The 20,102-nt window shown below is 36.9% G+C and overlaps 1 protein-coding gene across 1 annotated transcript in view; it reads left to right on the top strand.

Annotated features, from left to right (window-relative positions):
* Positions 1-1,558: 1,558 nt before the first annotated feature.
* The window catches only part of Senp6 (SUMO specific peptidase 6), a 61,320-nt gene continuing 42,776 nt past the window's right edge, over positions 1,559-20,102 (top strand). The window contains exons 1-6 of the mRNA XM_028756220.1: positions 1,559-1,571; positions 4,331-4,439; positions 6,773-6,830; positions 10,103-10,248; positions 11,522-11,626; positions 16,033-16,053. Coding sequence (XP_028612053.1) covers positions 1,559-1,571; positions 4,331-4,439; positions 6,773-6,830; positions 10,103-10,248; positions 11,522-11,626; positions 16,033-16,053 — 452 coding nt within the window. The remainder of the gene's footprint in view (positions 1,572-4,330; positions 4,440-6,772; positions 6,831-10,102; positions 10,249-11,521; positions 11,627-16,032; positions 16,054-20,102) is intronic.

Below are 20,102 nucleotides of genomic sequence, written 5' to 3'. Positions count from 1 at the left end.
ATATCAATACTCAGGGACTTTTGAGAATTTTAAGTTTTTGCCTAGCACCACATAAGCTGTGCTTATGCCTAGCTGATGCAAATCTGTGATTCCAGCACTCTGGAAGTGGAGATGGTCCAATCAGAAAAGTTCAAGGTGGTTTATAGCTACCTAGGAAGTATAGGACCTGGAAGGCCTCAAATTCAGTGACCATCCTGCCTCATCCTGTATCACCATGTCTACTTACTCAAGTCTCTTACAGTTTTTTGTTTGTTTGTTTGTTTGTTTGTTTGTTTTGCTTTTTGAGACAGGGTTTCTCTGTGTAGCCCTGGCTGTCCTGGAACTCACTCTGTAGACCAGGCTTGCCTCGAACTCAGAAATCCTCCTGCCTCTGCCTCCCTCCCAAGTGCTGGGATTAAAGGCATGCACCACCACGGCCTGGGTAAATCTATCTATTTTTATTTTATTTGTATGAGTACACGGTAGCTGTCTTCAGGCATACCAGAAGAGGGCATTGGATTCCATTACAGATGGTTGTGAGCTACCACGTGGTTGCTGGGATTTGAACTCAGGGCCTCTTGAAGAACAGTCAGTGTTCTTAGCCACTGAGCCATCTCTCCAGCCCTGTCTCTCACAGTTTCTTGATCTCTTTTTGAAGAAGTTCTGAGTAGGTATTTTATTGAATGTCTCCTTTGGGGACTTGTCTGATTGTTTTTGATGGGTAAATTGGCATTAGGAGTTTTAGGGAAGAACAGCAGAGCAGAGAGCTTTTCCTGTTGCGGTGTATGAGAGAGTTGGTTATACACTATGAAGAAGACATCGCTATTGATGATGTAGCCTTCAGCACTAGAGCGTAAGTGTGTGTTGGGTTTCTCCACTGCCTGTTTTGTTGTTGTTGTTGTTTTTTGTTTTTTTGGGCCAGGGGGTGGTTGTTTTTCATTTTGCTTTTCTTCTTAAATTTTTTTTTGGGGGGTGACTTAACAAGTCTAGCCTATTCTGAAGAAATTCTCTCTGTATGTTCATAACATGATTTTGAAAAATTTTCCAAAGGAAAATGTGTCCTTTATTTGATATGTTATATATAACCAGTTCTGTAGTTTTGTGTTTTTAATTTTTTCTAACTTATGTATGTACAAAGTATGTGTGTACTGTGCCTAATGTAGGTCCCATGAGTGCATTAGTTCTGAAAAGGTTGTTGGATGTCATATCACTGTTTACCAGGTCTTTACCTGAACCTGGGGTTTGCATTTTCTCAGCTATTCTAGAAGGCACCAAGCCCCAGCAGTCCTTCTGTTTCTGCCCACTTACAAGTTTGGAGTTATAGGGATCCAAATTCTGTTTCTCATGATTGTTCAGCAAGTACTTTTAACAACTGAGCCTTCTCTCTAACCTCTGGTGTTTTAAAAACTTGAGCATTTATCGTTAGTCTTGACTGACATTCTCAACAGTGGCTGAGTGCTGCCATGCTGCCTTCCTTGGGTAGTTCATTCCTGAAACTCTGTGGAACAAAGGTCTGTGATGTCCTGTATGTATGTCTCATTTGAATGGTACTCTTAAGTTAGTTTGACTTTTAGCCTTGATGGATGTTCCAGGTACACTTTTCTTTTGTACTTGCTAAGTGTCTCAGTATAGTTTGATTGTTGTTATAAAATGCTATGACAAAAGCAGTTTAGGAGAGAAAGGGTTTAATTTAGCTCACAAAATTACAGTCCACCATTGCTTGTATGGCAGGGCTAGCAGGAACTTGAAGCATCTAGTTACATCCAGTTAAGAGCAGAGAGAAAATGAATGAATCATGCTTATGCCGTTTGTTTTTTCTATTCTTTCGTAGTATAGGACCCCAAAACAGGATATGATGCCCTCTAGAGTAGGCACCTCCCCACCTCACAATCAACACATTCTCCCTAGATATTCCTATAGGCCAACTAATCTAGATAACTTCTTATTGAAATTGTCTTCCCACAATAATCTAGATTCTATTAGGTTGACAACTAAGACTAGTGCTCACAGTAAGGTAGTCAAATTTGCTACAGACCAACTTCTAAAGAAGGCCACATACTGTGGGTATCTAATTGCTATGCTTTCAAATACTGATGGCTCTTTGTCAACACAGGTACCTGAGACCAAAAAGAAAGCTGTTTTCATTACGGACTCCTATTAGATCATGAAAATTCTGCTCTCAGCTCTTAGTAATTGAGGGTTTATGATTAGGAATGCTCTACTTGGGGTGCTGTTACAAAGTTTCACAGATTACATAGTTTGTGTTTTGGGGGTTGGTGGGGGGCACTTTGCTATGTAGCTAAGGCTGGCTCAAACTCTCTGTAGCCCAGGCTAGCCATGAATTTGTAATTTTTTTTCTGCGTCTCCCAAGTGGTGGGATGACTGGTATGCACCACTGTACCCAACTCTAGATGAATTTCTCAGTGTTAGAGGCTGGATGTCAAATCAAAATATCCAGAACCAATATCTGAAAGCATCCTGCTTTCTCACAGATAGTAACTTGCAACTCTGTCCTGGTGAAAGGGTAAAACAACTTTCCTAGGTCTCTTATAGGATTGATCCCATTGCTATAGATTCTGACCTGTGTCTCCCAAAGTTCCTTCTCTTACCACTAATATCTTGGGGGTGGGATTTTAAAAGTCTGAATTTGAGACAGTCCCTACAATCCCTTCAGGAGATTCAGCTGGGCCTGTGTTTCTGAGTCGTTTTGTTTTTGTTTTTCGAGGCAGGGTTTCTCTGTGTAGCCCTGGCTGTCCTGGAACTCACTCTGTAGACCAGGCTGGCCTCAAACTCAGAAATCCGCCTGCCTCTGCCTCCCATGTGCTGGGATTAAAGGTGTGTGCCACCACCACCCGGCTGTGTTTCTGAGTCTTGACTAGGAAAGTGCAACTTTTCTTTTCTGTCTCTTTCTTTTGGATGCTGGCCAGAGGTGAGTATGCTCTTTCTGGGACTTTATACTTTCTTACTGTTTCTCTTAAGCCTGCCTCCCTGCTACTTAGCCACTTTTCTGTCATGGAGCTGACCTACATACTGACATCTCAAACCACATAGCCTTATCCCCCTTCTTGTCTCCATTTTTCTTCTATGGGAAGATTCCAAGATTTACAGGTTTTCTGCCTTTTATTTAAACTATGATAATTTATCCTTATGTTGAAAGGGGAAAAATATGAATGTTGGAGAGACATTTAGATGGGTTCCAGTTCTTTGACATTTAAGCTGAAATTATTGCCTATAGTGGTCATCCTTAGAACAATGAAATTAAGTTAACTTTGTTGTTGTTGTTATTGTTTACAAAAAATAATCTTAGGCTGGAGAGATGGCTCACAGGTTAAGAGCACTGTCTGTTCTTCCAGATGTCCTGATTTCTATTCTCAGCAACCACGTGGTGGCTCAAAACCATCTACAATGAGGTCTGGTGCACTCTTCTGTCTGCAGAATAAATAAATCTTTTTAAAAAGTCTTAGTGTTTTAAGTAAGTTTACAATTTTGGGCTACATTCATGGCTATTCTGGGCTGCAGCCAGTGGCTGGATACAGCTAGTAGATATACTTTAATTTTTTTACTTTGTTTTTAATGTTTCTGAAGATTGAAGCTAGTATCTGTAGCATGATGGGCAAGCACTTCATCACTTAGCCTCAGCTTCCCTACCAGACTTGTAGATAGATAGATACTCTTTCCCTTCAGCACGCAACTGACAAGCTTAGATCCAAGGGTAAGGTATCACAGTTGTCCCTGTTACCTTCTTAAAAAAAAAAAAAAAAAGAAACCTAGTTGTATTTTTCTTTTTCCTGCCCTTTGGGTCAGTCTGACCTTGTAACACTAAGACCCTGAACTTAATCTTAGCCTCAACTCTATGAAATTAGACTTTTGTCATTCGACTCCATTCAGTTCTTCCTTCTCACTTTGTTCTGTATTTCCTAATGAGCATCTTCGGTGTCCTGATCTAGAGTTTCTGGTTATCAAATGAACTATCTTGCTAACACACGAGGTCTTATTTAGTTTTCTTCAGTTGAAAGGCAGAGGTTGTTGAGTCTAACTAGTATTAGTGGTCTGAATGTAGTTCTCATGAGAAGACAAAAAATTAAATTAGAGGGTCTAATTCCTAAAATCATAGTTCATATATACACATATGCCCCTCCTCCATTTTATTATGTTTTAGGAATTTAAGTTTCCGTAGCAGACACACATGCACATGTGCACGGGTGCAAACCATCTTTTAATGTATTCATTTTCTCTTGAAGAAAGTAGTTTTTAAAAAATAGAAATCAAGAGTAAATCCATTTAGAGCAGAGTTTGTGAAATGCTCACATTTCTTATATTTAACAGTTATATTAATGAGTGCTTATTTCAGTTTGTTTTATTTCAGCTTTGGCTAGATCAGAATCTAAGAGGGATGGAGGCTTTAAAAATAATTGGAGCTTTGATCATGAAGAAGAAAGTGAAGGAGATGCAGATAAAGAGTAAGGATTTCTTCCTCCATATTTCCTATGAATGAAACCTTTCATTAGAAAATTAATTTATATTTTGTAGAAATATTGTACTTTTTACAGTAAGAAAAGATAAAACAATCTTTTATCAGTAAATAATTTTGCATATTTATCAGTCTTCAAAATGTATGTATGTAATGAATGTTTTCTAATGATTGAAAACTTACTAGACAAGTTTTCAAACTAAGGTAAACCTCCTCCACTTTTTAAAAGGCAGCCACTTTGACCTTGGATCAGATTTCCACGGGGAAAGCAGCACCAGTCTAAATAGTATGAGTAGGTGTTGTGCAGATGAAGCAGAAGCAGTGTCATACACTTAAGTGTTTGTGCACTTAAATCGATCCAGTGTGAAATTTTACAACACAGGAGTGGGTTTTATTGTGGGATTTTGGAAATACTGTAGGCCTCATTAGGGCCTTAATTAGGAAAGTGCTCTTCCACAGAGTACATCCATTGCCTGTAATAAGAGTTACAACAGCACTTTCCTAGAATATGATAATCAAATTCAATACTATTTTTGTGTTTGTTTTTTTTTTTGTTTTGTTTTTGTTTTTGTTTTTTTCAAGATGGGGTTTCTCTGTGTAGCCCTGGCTGTCCTGGAACTCACTCTGTAGACTAGGCTGGCCTTGAATTTAGAAATCTGCCTGCCTCTGCCTCCCATGTGCTGGGATTAAAGGGGTGCACCACCACCGCCCGGCTCAATACTCAATACTTAATACTTAAAATACTTAAAAATACTCAGTAGTATTTTTAAGCTCTTAGTTTATTTACTTTTTTTCGACTGTCCAAAAGAAACAACCTCAGAGATATGTAAATATACAAAATTTTGACAGGACAATAAATATATTTTTACTGGTATTTTTATGTCTTTGCTTTTCAAGACAGTGTTTCTCAGTATAACAACCTTGCTGTCTTAGAACCCCAGACCAGGCTGGCCCCAGATTCACTCACAGAGATCTGTCTAGTTCTGCCTGCCAATTGCTAGGATTAAAGGCATGAGCCACTACACCTATAAATATATTTTTAGAAATTTTGTTTTCCTAGTTCTTTGGGAGTCTTACTCTGTAGCCTAGGCTAGCCTGGAACTTACTATATAGCTCAGAGTATCCTGAATTTGTAGCCAAACACCTTAGTCTCTTTAGTATTAAAAAGTTATAGATTTACTTCATCACACCCAGCTTTTTAGAAAGATTTTTTTGTTTTTCAAGACAGAGTTTCTCTGTATAGTCCTGGCTGTCCTGGAACTCGCTCTGTCTACCAGGCTGGCCTCAAACTCAGAAATCCGCCTGCCTCTGCCTCCCAAGTGCTGGGATTAAAGGCGTGTGCCACCACTGCCTGGTGAAAAAAATCTTTATACAAGTTATCATTCAAGTATGTTGGCTAAATATTTGAGGTATTTTGTATTCACTATTTTAAGTAATTTTACCTGAAAGAAAAGTTTGAATTGATAAATTTATTCCAATAAGATTAGTGTTTTATAGTCTTTACCCTTTTTTAAAATTATTTTTAAATTTGGTATTTATATCGTTTTGAAAAATGCCACCAAACATGAAATTATGACTAAGATATTTTACCTTTCAGACATTTTGATAAAATTTTTTTATTAACAATATTGGTATTAACAGAATAATGAAATAAAACACTGTATTTTATTACAAATAGCTTGAAGTTTATTACAAATAGCTTGTATATAGCAGAATTATCTAAAATATATGTTTGATTTCTGTTCTGTAAGATTTACTATGACTGTCTTTTAAATGATATATTAAGGTGTCGTCTTGTGCATCTCATGTACAGACTGCATTTTTCAATTCATTGTGTTCCTAAAGATTTCAGTTTACGATCAATCGTGTTGGGATGGCCTTTGAGCTCTTACTGCAGTAGGAGCAGCATGAGGTTCCGAGTAGAGGGTTGATATCTGCAAGGGTGGTGCTGTGACTGTCTCATGGTGCTCTGCTTCAATAACTTCTCTGTTCAGCTCTAAATGACAACTTGCAGAAAAGGAAATAGCAAGCATGAAACAAGATCATATGCTTATTTAAGGTGGGGGTCAGCAGACTAGCTTTCTTACCCATTTCCTAGATTTGTTCATGATTGTGTTGGAAAACAGTTGTTTTCATGCTGTTGTGGCAAGGATGTTACAGAGGGCGTATATATAGTTACTATATGGGAAGGAAGCCTTAAATGACTGCCTGAGCCTTTGCAGCAAAGTTTGCTAATTCCCCCAGTTAGATAAGCAGTGAACATAAAACAAATGTTTGGACTGTAACTGGTTTTTAAGTTTTCTTCCTTTATTTTCTGTATAGTGGGGCAAATCTACTCAGTGTAGAAGATGAGGATTCTGAAACCTCAAAAGGAAAAAAGGCAAGTGTTGCTTTAAAAATAAATTTTCTTTTGTAATACAAACCCAAAAAAAGTTATTTTAAAAAAATTGGCTGGGCATGATAATATGTACCCTGTAATCCTGGCATTTAAGAGTTAATGGACAGAGGTTTGCCATAAGTTCAAGGTCAACTTGGTCTGTATGGGGAGTTCAAGGCCAGAGAGTTGAGGCTGTGACCTTTTTAAAGAAGAGGATTTGTATGTTTGTTTTTACTGTAAGCCTGTCCCACCCCCAGTGTTCCCCTTCCTGACTCCAGACACGAATAGTTATGATTTTTTTTTTTTTTTTATCTACAAATGTGTCTTAGTTAGGCTTCCCATTGGTATAAAAAAAATAGCTAAATAAACTTAATAAAGGAGAAAGATGTATTTTGGCTCAAGTTTGTTTTTGTCCATGGTTGCTTGGGCCTGTAATGGCATGGTGGAAGCATATGGCTTATGGAGATTCTCATCCCCTGGCTTCTGGGAAGCAGAGAAGGCCCAGCAGAGCTCCCAGTAGTCCTCCAGGCCCTGCCCCTTATGTGGTTGGTAGTATGCTATACACAGTTTTCTAGTCTTCTTTCACTTGGAGTTTGTAAGGCCATCAATAAAACGCCATAGAAAATAGCTCTGGGAATGGGGAGATGTCTCAGTGGGAAGTGTTTGCTCTACAAATGTGAGAACCAGAGCTCTGAATCTCCAGGGCTCTGTGGATGCCAGCCACACACTCTATAAACTGAACTACATCTTCCTCCATTCCTCAGTAGTATGTGGCTTATATCACTTGGAAAATTTGACTTGGGCCAACATACCATCTTGATTTTTGTGAACAGAAATATTGTGTGAGATAATTGTATATAAATGACTCAGTTTTTACTTATTAATATTATATTTCCCTCTCTTCACTAATTTGATATTTTGCCAACTAAGACCATAAATAATAAAAACTATTCAGAGAAAAGAAATAGATAAACCAGATATTAAAAATAATTTTTATATTGCTTATTTGTTTATTATGTATATAGTATTGTGCTTACATGTATGTCTACAGGCCAGAAGAGGGTACCAGATCTCATTACAGATGGTTATGAGCCACCATATGGTTGCTGGGAATTGAACTCAGGACCTCTGGAAGACCATCTAGTGCTCTTAACCTCTGAGCCATCTCTATAATTGCTTTTTTAAAAAAAGAAAGTGTGTGTGTGTGTGTGTGTGTGTGTGTGTGTGTGTGTGTGTAGGGGATGCATATATATTTATGCTCCAAAGTTAAATTTTTTTCTTTTACTAATCTTTAATTATTATTGAGGCAGAGTTTCTTGCTTAACCCAGAGTTGGCTGATTTCATTCATTCTCTTTCCTTGATATCCGGTCTCTCTGCTTTTCAGATACTGAGACTTGAAGTGGCCACCATGCCTGTCCGGCTTTTATGTGGGTTCTGAAAATCTAAACTCATATATGGGGCTGTGGTATAGGTCAGTTGGTAAAGTACTTGCCTAGCATGCATGAAGCCAAGAGTTTGAACCTTGGCACCATATGGTGCTGCGTGTCTGATGGAGATGGCAGAATCAGAGGTAGATGGGGAGGTAGAAGTTCAAAGCCAGCCAGGGTCACGCTGCATACCCTGTCTCCAAATATACAGCCCAATAAACAAACCAAAATAATAAATAAAACTCTTTTTTTAAAAAATAATTAATTACCTTTCCTAGAGCTAAATATTAAGTATAACAGATAGTGAGGAAAGCCTTTTTAAAAAAAGATTTAACAATATAGTAAATGTTATTTTCTGTGAGATTCATAGTTCCTCACTGTATTCATTAATATCCTGACAAAAAAAATGACTTAGGGAAAAGGGGGCCTATTTGCTGATAGTTAGAGGAAGCACAGTCAGTCCCATCAGTGTCTGCAAGGCATGATGGCAAGAGTATGGGCCAGCCTGGCAGCCAAGCAGTGAGCACCACCAGCCAGGAACCAAGTGTCCAATCCAAACATATGAGCCTATGGGGACAATTCATATGCAGTCCATAACATAATGAAACTAGAAGTACTGGTTATTTTATTGCTGACTGAAATGATCTAACCCATAAACTATAGCAATGAAAGTAAGGAATTGCAGAATTTTTCTTACATATTCTTGTTTTGATGATGGCATTAGGTTGTTGGTTGATAGTTCCTCAAATGCTTTCTCACACACAAAGTACACCTAACTTACATTTGGGCAAACACTCATACCTATTAAAAGAAAAGAACTGAGGACCATAGTGTATAAAAGCATCTTGTTCAGAGAATGTACCAAAGATTGGTTGGTTAAATGCTAGGGTTCTCACCACATTCTTGTTTTCAGTGTGTTTATGTTGATGTTTGTACCTATGAAGGCACAGACATTACCTCAGTTTGTATTGATGTAAAAACTTTGATGCTGAGGCAAAGACACGTATTTTGCAGTACTGTTCTATTGATAGCAGCAAGCCTGTTAAACAGTGGGAATCTTAGGGTTTTATTATTATTATTATTATTGTTTTGATTTGGTTTTGCTCTGTAGAGAGAAAACTAGCCCAAGACCCATTATCTTAATTTTCTAAGTATTTTGGAGGAGGTTTATATGAAAAGAAAAGTAATATATTCCCTGGGGTTTTTTTTTCACAACTTTCACTGTCTTTAGAAGAAAAAGACCAAACCATCCATTTCCACTTAGGTCTGCCCTGCTGCTGTCTTCTCACCGTGCCCTCCCCCCCACCCTCCCATCTCTAGCAAGTGTGTACCTGTTTTCTTTTCTACCCTCTTCCTTCCCTGTGCTGCCTCCCTTCCCTTCTTTTTTCTTCCCATTCCTCTTTTCCTTTCTTTGAGACAGTTTCACTGTAATAGCCTGGACTGGCCTGGAACTCACTGTATAGACCAGGCTGCTCTCAAATTTGTGGCAGTCATCTTGTCTTTACTTCCCTGAAGTTAAAGGCCATTTTCCTCTATTGACATTTAAATTGTTTGATTGTGTGTGTGTGTGTGTGTGTTAGAGAAGAACTTGTGTAAGTCAATCAGTTCTTTAAATCTTGGGGTCCAAAGTCCCATTTGTCAGGCTTGGTGGTAAGTATCTTTTTCTATCTAGCCATCTCACTGGCTTACTAAATGTGTAGCCTGGGCTGGCCTTGAAATTGTGATCCTCCTACCTCTGCCTTTGTGTGCTGTCATACTGGCTTGTTGCTTAAACTAATGAATTTGAGATATTGTTGGTAAATTATCATATGATGGTATTATATTGATTCTTTAACATCTGTTTGCAGTTAAATCGGAGATCTGAAATTGTTGCTACTAGTTCTGGTGATTTCATCTTGAAGACTTATGTAAGGCGGAACAAGACTGACGGCTTTAAAACTTTGAAAGGCAACCCAATTGGACTTAACATGTTAAGCAACAATAAGAAACTAAGGTACATTTGAAAGTTGAATAAATTCTTTAAAAATAGAAAGATTGATGTGTAGGTGCTTCACTATAGAGAAGATTAAAAAAAAGAGTTTAACATTAGAAGCTAAACTACATTTGTGGCCAAATTCAGATTTTTGTTGTTTGTTTTTTTATTTTTTTGTTTTTGTTTTTTGAGACAAGGTTTTTCTGCATAGCCCTGGCTGTTCTGAAGCTCACTCTGTAGACCAGGCTGGCCTCGAACTCAGAAATCCGCCTGCCTCTGCCCCCCAAGTGCTGGGATTAAAGGCGTGTACCACAACTGCCCAACAATTCAGATTTTTTTAGTAGGTTGCATAGATTCTTTGAATCTTTGTGTGTGTGTGTGTGTGTGTGTGTGTACACGCGCGCGCGCGTTGCTTCAGAATGCTGGTTAAAGATGCGCTAACATTCCTAGCCTATACCTTAATTTTTTTTTGAGACATGGTTTCTCACTGAACCTTTAGCTTGCTGTTTCAGCAAATCTTTTTTAAACCAGTGAGGCCCTTTGATCTGTATGTCCTTACCTTGGCAGTGCTGGGGCCCACGTGCAGTTTTGAGTCTTGCTTTTTACAAGGATGCTAGTGATCTGAACTCAAGTTCTCAAGCACTTACTCCCTGAGCCATCTCTTCAGTCCCCTTTCATTCCTGAATTAGGAGTTTAATGTGTGACATCTCATGCATTTTCTTTAACATAAGCAAGGAGAAAATCAGTCACAATCTCAGAAGTCTGAAGCTCCATAACGTAGATATTCATACCTCACTTAGCATATCCTAGTTCAGAGCATCTCGGCAAGGAGCTTGTTTGTCTCTTAAGATTTTATTCCTCTTCTTCAGATAAAATATTCTTTTCCTAGTAGCTATGGTAGTAAATCATTGTTATCTTAGGACCAAGCTATTAATATCAGTAACATCTCATAAGTGGATGTGAAAAGTACTCTTTTGTTTGTACTTTATTACTATATAGACAGCAAAGTAAGATCTATAAACATCAGGTAACGTTCAAGTTAGTAGCAGAATTAAAATTTTAGACTTTGGATTTCTAGTATTCCAGTTATTCTTTTCTCTTGAGGGATTTGGAAATACTTGAAAAGATATTAGGAAGCCTCCTAGTGGACAACTGTAGATGTTATTGGGCTTTTTTTTTTAACTATTATTTTAGTGTACAATTTGGGTTTGCACTCAGATTTTAAATGGTAATTTTGTCAATGTGTACACAATTTTCTACTTGTTCAAACTATTCTTTGTTTTTTAACGTGCAGTGAAAATACACAAGCTACAGCATTGTGTTCTGGAACTGTAGTTCATGGTAGACGCTTCCATCACGCTCACGTACAGATGCCAGGCATCAAAACGGCAGCTCAGAGGTGAGGACCTCATTCTTTTGGACTAGATGATTTCCTCTTTTTAAATAGAAAATGGCACACCTCTTTGATGTGTGGAACTTGGCAGTTTTCATTGTTTTTGAAATATATCTTCAAAATAACTCATGAGACCTGTTATATTTTGATTATTTTGTATTTGCTTTTTAGAAAGTCACATTCTTGAGGAGAATTTAAAATAAGAGCCATTTGTTGTATTACTTTTTAGGTCTAAAAATATTTAATGAAGCCAATACATAATGCTGCTCTTACTGTACTGGATTGAACTATACTACTGGTAGTTGACCTTAGGAGCAAAATTAATTTTTATTATTTTTCTTGTATAAGATTTCAGTGTATCAAGCAAATTCTATTAATTTTAAGTGTTTGATTTCTATAAATTTAGGAGTTTTCACTGATGTTGACAATACTGTTTCATCCTTAAAGTATTGAAAGTAATATTGGGAAAAGGTTTAAATCATTTTGAACTATTTCAGAATCATTTTTAGAATGTTATTATCTCCTTTCATTTAATTCAAAATTCTTTGGCCCTAGGAGTTAGCCATTACACTGTAACTACTTATAACTGATAACATTTATATTTGGTGTACAATTTGCATGGTGTTCTTTATTTTTAAGCTTGTTATTTATTCAAAAAACTGTTTCAAATCTTAGAAACTTGCTATATATGATGCTTATGTAGATTTACTAGAATACATCTTTAACTTAAAATCTTTAGATCTTTCTCAATTTAAGGTGAAAAATGAAAACTTTTGGTTTTTAAAATATTTTACTATAGTTTTCACTTAAGATTCTTAAGAAATTCAATACAAAAGACAATATTTACTGCTCACACCAAAAATGTGCTTTATTGTAATGTAGGGTGCACAAACAGTACAGGCTCTCTGGCCACCATGGGTGTGCTAACGTAGGATCAGGGATCAAAATTAAGCTGTGTGGTCACACAGAAAGACTAAAGTCAGAAGGTTGGGTTGTGTTTTGTTTTATCCTAGGACTTTGCCTTATTGTACCTTTCATGTGTAATGATGTTCATCTCTGTAAACGATACTTAGTTTGAAGACCTAATGGGTTTGGTAACTGGAATTAATTCATATTCCAAGAGTCAGACTATCTGACCAGAATGCTTAGGAGCAGTAAAGAAAACTTGAAAGATTAAAACGAGCAAGACAGAGTCTGCTCATGTTTATCTCAATCTGTATAAGAGGAAACACTGTTTTTTGTTGTTGTTTTGTTTTTTTAATTCTGTGACCTGCCTTTTAAAGGATTTTGAAGTCCAAAGTCTAGTCGTTGAAAGTTCCTCTCTGTTTTATTCCTTCAAAAAGCAAAGTGATTTGTATTTTACAAAATGGGTATAGATAAAGAAAGACTAATATGGCAAAGTTCCACCATTTACTAAATGATTTATTGTTAAGGACAGGAAGGTGGATAAATGAATCCATATGTGGTGGCATATGCCTGCAATCCCAGCACTCAGGATCCAGCTGAGGCAGAAAAAAATGCCATGGATTTGAGGACATCTTGGGCTAGTGAGTTTAAGGCTAGTCAGGGTTATTGCATAGGAAGAGCTGTGTCAAACATATGGCCCTAGGTTCTATCCCCAGCACCTCTCCACCCCTAGCAAACCAAGGCATAGGTTTGTTCAGTAGCACAGCTATGTAAAACTAAGTAAGTATGAGCTGTCACAACAGAACTGTGCCGCTAGGGGATTTAACTGTGAGTGTGCTTCAGAGGCAATGAGCACAGTTGAGAGGCCTAAAGGTAAGAGAGTTGTATTTTCTGATTTCTCTGAAGTGTTGTTGCTTTCTTAAGTCTTAATTTGAAATTTTAAAAAATGTTGCCAGTTTTGTAGTTCACAGAGCAGTTTTTGGAGAGTATTCAGGTTTTGTTTTGTTTGTTTGTTTGTTTGGGTTTTTTGGTTTTTTTTTTTTAAGTCAGATCTGCATGATAATAATTAGTAGTTTTAAGGAAGTTTATTACTTTTTTTTTAAATCTGAAAAGAGCATGAGGGAAGGTTTTATATCATTTGGGGCAGATAGTTAACTTTCTTATCTGTTTTCTTACTACTGTTCCAAAGTTATTTTATATATTAAAGATAGAGTCATGCACTAAAGTGCTAAAGGAAAGTAATAGAAAAATGAACTGCAATAATTTAAGTTTGTTTTCATTGCAGCTTCACTTTATTTAAGCAGACTGAAAAACCTAGCACATTGTATAGTTTTGTGTTTTACTTATGATTTCACTTTTTGATCAAAAATTTTTCTTAGCTTTCTTTAAAGGATTGGTTAAAAAAAATCTCCTGCCGGGCAGTGGTGACACACTTTTAATCCCAGCACTTGGGAGGCAGAGGCAGGTGGATTTCTGAGTTTGAGGACAGCCAGGGCTACATAGAAAACAAAACAAAACAAAATCTTCTAAGGGGAAAGTAAATAAATGTCTTTGAAAGCAAAATGGAGTGAGGTATGGCACATGTCTGTAATTAACTGCTTAGGAGCCTAAAAGCACAAGAATTATGAGTTTGAGGCTAGCCTTTGTTGGTACCTTTTCTCACATGTACAAAAAACAAACAAAAAAACAAAAAACCATAAAACCATGCATGAAAAACTGGTTCCTAGAATAAGCAAGATTTAATTATTAATGGATGACTCTATCTTGGTTGAAGTTTTAAAGTCCTAAATCAATACAGAAATATCAGAATTAAATCAGTGTTTGTTTTTCTCCCTTTATTTTCAAGTTTTTATTTTAAGATTGATTTTTTTGTTTGTTTGTTTTTAATCATGTGTCTGTGTATAGCTATGAGTTGTAAAGTGCTCAGAGGCTGAGAGATTGTATTGGGCCTCCTGGAACCAGAATGGTAGGCAGTTGTGCAGCCCTGGTATGGGAGCCAGAAGTCAAACTCGGGTCCTCTGTGAGAGCAGTATTAGCTCTATCCTCAGAGCCATCTTTCTGATCCCTCCTTATATTTTTAAGACCACTAGTACAGCATTAGTTAAAAGAAATTTTTCCAAAATGCTGACATCTTCAAGTCCTACATTATAAATAATGTCTATTTGTTTAATCTGTTTTTATATATACATCCCTTCTGGAGTGAGATTTGATAGTATATACATTGAAGCTTCTTGTGAATGCTTGTATATTAGACAGCATGTGTGTCTGTGTTGTGTGTATATTGTGTGTATGAGAGTCTGTCTGTGTGTTGCTGAGGATGGAACATGGGATTTTTACTCCCACTGAGTGACATTTGACATCCTCTGTCTCTAAAATGTATTTTCCTCATGGATAAGAAAAGAGAGGTGGTAATAGTTTCCTTCTCTTGCTACGTCTCTTGATTTATCAGGAAGAACCAATCCTATGTCTTTGTCTTTGTTCTAGCCTCTACACTTTCTGGGTTTTGTACAGGTGAGTTTTAGAAACAACAGAGTTCTTTCTACTTTCTAAACTCTGTTTACCTCTTGGGATCAACAGTGTGATGTTAGAAGTATCTCACTTAGGTGCTTTACATTTCTTGGGACTGTAGCTGAGAGTGGGGGAGCGGTTTGTCACTTTATATATATATTTAATAGCGAAGATAAAGTTTCAGGTGTATTAGCATACATGTATTGTTTCTTCACTGTTTTAATGTGTCTTTTAAGTGCTGCTCATAGGGAGTGTACAGTGCTTTTTTTTCTTATTTTGCTGGATTGTATTGTCAGCTTACTTGTGTGCTCCCAGGAGAGGAATGAGATCCTGTAGTTTCAAGATTTTGTTATTTATATTTTACTTAAAGTTTTGAACATCAAAGCCTTTCTATGATAAGGAACAATAGTTTCAGAATGGGAGTTTTATTGTAAACTCAACACTGTAGTGTAACTCTTGGATGTCTGTCTGATGGTTTCTGGAGTTTCCATGAGTTATGGAGAAATGTACACTGGCTTCATAAAACTTGTGATAAGAATGTGATTATAATCCTAGACTTTGTCTTGTGTACTAAATAACATATAATATTTATCCTAAGACTGTTGGGTGAAACAAAACTTTGTGTCTGATATAATAAATTAAAATTATTGGAATTTTTTTATAACTTCCAGGAAATGTCATTATTTCTTGAAAATTATGTCTATTGACGGTCATAAAAGAATCTGTTATTAAATGCTTTATGAGTAAAACCCCTTTGAGAATTTTCATGATTTTGTGCATCCATGTTTTCCTGTTAAATATGTAACTACCTAAATTATTTTATGTTGACCACAATTGAAAAAAAAGCAATATTTAACATATGGTACATGTAAAATATTGTTAAAACAAGTTGCTCATATTAATAGTTTTGCCTTGTTAACTGCAATAATTACAACTGCAATGACATTATCAACAATGAAGTCTCCTCTCTTACATTTTTTTCTTTTTCATGTTTTAAGCAATCAGGACCGAAAAGAAAGGTAAGCTTAATGAAATTAGAACATGGATGTAGCAATAAAATATCAGCTTATTTGCTTTGAATAGTACCCTGAATTGGAGTTCATCACTAAAGCTTACTATTTAATGACAGAAAACTGATTAATAGTACATTGCAATATTTTGATATGTGGGTGATGTTTCAGTATAATTCTCAGTGTATTTATTATTGCATAAATGGTTATACATTTATTATATTTATTATATTTATACTGATGTCTGACTAATGACCTTTAAAAGTAAAATTTTCAGTACCTTAATAGTAAGGTTGCATACAGTTAAATCATCAAAATCTTTGTGCCAGGAAGACATGAGTAAGCTAAGACATGAGGAGCAGGAGATTGAGGACAGTGTGATCTGAATATTAATAGCAAGACTTGTCTTTATCCAGGAACTTACTATGTAGACCAGGCTAGATTTGCAGTATAATTTAGCTTGCTCTGTAAAATGGACTAGGGGACAGCTTTTTCTTGCAGAATAATTCTAAGTGAAGTATATAAATATTGCTGTCCTTTGAGTGTGGACTGAATTCGTTGCCAAGTATAAAGGGGAAAATGGTAGCTTAGAATTGAATAGAGGAGGCAGGTAAAGGTAACCTTAGACAGGAGCCCAAGGTTGGACAGCTGTGGTGGTTTACAACTTGTAATTTCAGTACTTGAGAGAGAGGCTGAGACAGTAGGATCCAAGTTGTATAAGCTCAGTGTGGGCCATGGGAGACTTAAAAAGGGAAAGGCAGCCCTTGCTACACAGAGAAGCCCTGGAGACATCCAGGGGAAGGAAAAGGAGAAGAACTGGGATGGAAGTGTACTCCTTAATCCAGCACTCAGGAGCTACAGCCAACCTGGAAACTACAATTTAGAGAGAAGAAGATTATGGGTGGGGATTCAAATTTTTTTTTAATCAAATAAAAGATTATTCTTGTGAACAAGCGAGGGGTCACAAGGATACAGGTCCTTGCCAATAAGCTTGACAAACAGTGTGATCTCTGGGATGCATACGGAAACGCTTTTATATTAAGCTTAAGGAATATTTTTATGCCTGCATTTTAGTATAATTTAAGAACAGTTTATTTTTCTTATTTGTGTTGAAAATCATGCAGGAAGATTTGGAAATGGTAGTTATGAAGTTTGGAATACAAGAAAATATATTGTAATACTTTTAGCATTGTGGGTATTACATGATATTCATGTATTCATTCTTACTAGCAATGCATGGTAGAACAGAGTGTCAAATTGCAAAGAACATAGTTCACTATGCAGTATATATATTTTATTTTTCAAAGTGCTCATGACTTAAACAGTTGTGGAGTTTTGTTAATGATATCCAGCATTTGAAAATATTTACTGTGTCTGTTGCCCATAATTTTAAAAAATGGGAGACACAGAATTACAGTGGAAGTATTACCATATTTGCTTCCGGCTTTCTTATTGTATGTAACTTTTTAATATGAAACATGTATATTTTAAGCTTAATTTAGTATAGTTAAGAGCCCAACATTTTTTTTTAAAGTTCTATTTATTTTATTTATATGAGTACACTGTAGCTGTCTTCAGACATTCCAGAAGAGAGCATCTGATCCCATTACAGATGGTAATGAGCCACCATGTGGTTGCTGGGAATTGAACTCAGGACCTCTAGAAGAGTAGTCAGTGCTCTTAACCTCTGAGCCGTCTCTCCAGCCCCCAACATGTTTTTTAAGGTTGATTTTCATGCTGGCCTTGAACTCACTAAAACTGTGGTTGACTTTGAACTCCTGATCCTCCTGCCTTCCCAACTGCTGGCACTGTAGGCATGTGCCAGCATGCTGAGCTAGATGCTGAAAACATGCCCTTTAAAAAAATGAATTTTGAACATTTAAAATTGATTCATTCACAAGTTTATACATATGCAGTATGAACTGATCGCCCCCATTATCTTTTGTTCTTTCCCAACCTCCTCTTCCCAACATGAACCTACCTACCTCCTTTCGTCTCTCACCCCTCCACCCTTCCTCCTTCCTTCCTCTTACCACCACCGCCGCTGATGTGCACAGCCCACTGCATTTAATTAGAGTTGCTTGCATGAACATAGGTGGGGTTTGTTTTTTTTTTACTTGAGCAAGGACAACTCACCACTAGCTCGCCCTTCTCCCAGTAACCATTAACTGCATATGGCTCCTCAAGAAGAGGGATCTCCATGGGTTCTTTCTCTGCCCATAATGGAATGTTGATGGGCCCATGCTTCTGCAGGTCTCATGTAGGTAAACTCCACTACTGTGAGTCCAAACTGCCGTCCTATGCCCAGAAAATATTTCACACCACTACTCCCCATTCTTCAGCTCTTAATTCTTCTACCACGTTTCCCCACTGTTTCCCAGGCTTCTGTATGTGAGACAAAGAGTGTGCATGTAGTTTGTGTAGATGTCATGTTTAGAGCAGAAAACTCAACAGTCACTTATTCTTAACACTTTGATCATTGGTGAGTCTCTGTATTGACTGTCATCTATTGCAAATAGAAACTTCTCTGAACAAGGCTGAGGGCAGCACTGTCCTATGGGTATATAGTGTATATAAACACTGAGAAGGCAGGTTTATTCTATGTTTATGTGGCAAACCATCAGCAGTAGGTTATTTATCAGGACCTATGACCTTCCCAGTCAAGAACTTTTGACCAGGTCTATAGTACCAGGTATGAGTTCCCTCCTGTGCAGAGAACCTCAAATCTAACCAGCAAAGAGTTGGGCCCCCCATAACTTTATCCCACTATTGCGCCAGTGTGCATGTTCTGCCCAACAGATTGGCATTTATAGCTCATAGGGTTCATAGCAAGGGTCAGTGATAATTTTTCTTCCTTGTTATTACTTTCCTGCACTATGAAAGCTAGTTAGCAGGGTGATTAGCTCTGCTTTTTCTTTGGTACATTGTCTTCATATATCCCAGACTGCCTTAGAATTCTATGTAGCTGAAATGACCTTACCTTTTTTTGTGATTTATGATTATTAGTAATTGTATGTATGTGTGTTTTCTTATGGTATGGGCACATGAGCACAGGTATGTTTGGAGGTTAGAAGCATTGACAGTTCCAACTTTTCCAGTAGCTGGAGCTGTAGGTGAGTGTGCATGTGTAGGTGCGTGCTTGTGGGCGTGCATGTGTGCATGTGTGTGTTCCTCTGCAAGAGAAGGTAAGATTTCATTTAACTGCTGAGCCATCTCTAGTCCTAATCTTGAACTTCAACTTCTGGTCCTTCTGTCTCTATCTCTTGAGTGCTACATACATACATACATACATACATACATACATACATGCATACATACACACACACACACAAACAAATAATATACAGTGCAGGAATCAAACTCAGGACTTTGTGCAGGCTAGGCAAACTAGCATCCACTGAGCTACATCTCCAACTTTCTTTTTTTCATAGTTCCATTACTACCACGACATGAAAGGCAGTGTAGTGCCTTTTTCCTACCCTAACAATTTATGTCATCACAGAGTTTAAAATCTTGGCAGAGTAGAAATTGTTCACATGTTCTTTATACTGCTCTAGTCATTGTTGCTGACACAGTTTGCTGGGATTCAATTCCAAAATTGTCATTTTGTAATTGTGAGGCTGTGGACCAACTAATCAATTTTATTGTCCCTCAGCCTTTTCATCTATAAAAATGTTTATAATGTATAGCTTGAAAGGTTAGCAAGAGAATATGGAGTTAATAGGAAACTTTTGAACATTAGTATCTGGCACATAGTATTCATTGTTTGCTGATTGCTCTTACAAATACATTACTGTCTACTTTTGTAATATTTTCTTTGTCATTCATATTTTGAGTGCCTTGAATTTTATGTGGAAATATTAAATCCTTGAAAGTATTCATTTGTGATTTATGTAATCAACTGAATTACATTGTTCTTTACTGAAAAGAAACTACTTAACACAAGTGTGAACATTTATAAATAAATAGTATAGCTTCTTTGATTTCTTGCTGATATAAAATGTGTATTTGTATATACTTACCCAGGCTTGGTAAGTATCTGTTATAACTCCTGAGTT

Source organism: Grammomys surdaster, unplaced genomic scaffold, assembly GCF_004785775.1.
Source record: "Grammomys surdaster isolate TR1022 unplaced genomic scaffold, NIH_TR_1.0 126113, whole genome shotgun sequence".
Lineage (NCBI taxonomy): Eukaryota > Metazoa > Chordata > Mammalia > Rodentia > Muridae > Grammomys > Grammomys surdaster.
Note: the sequence above shows the minus strand (reverse complement) of the source record. Positions and strands in the feature narration are given on the sequence as shown.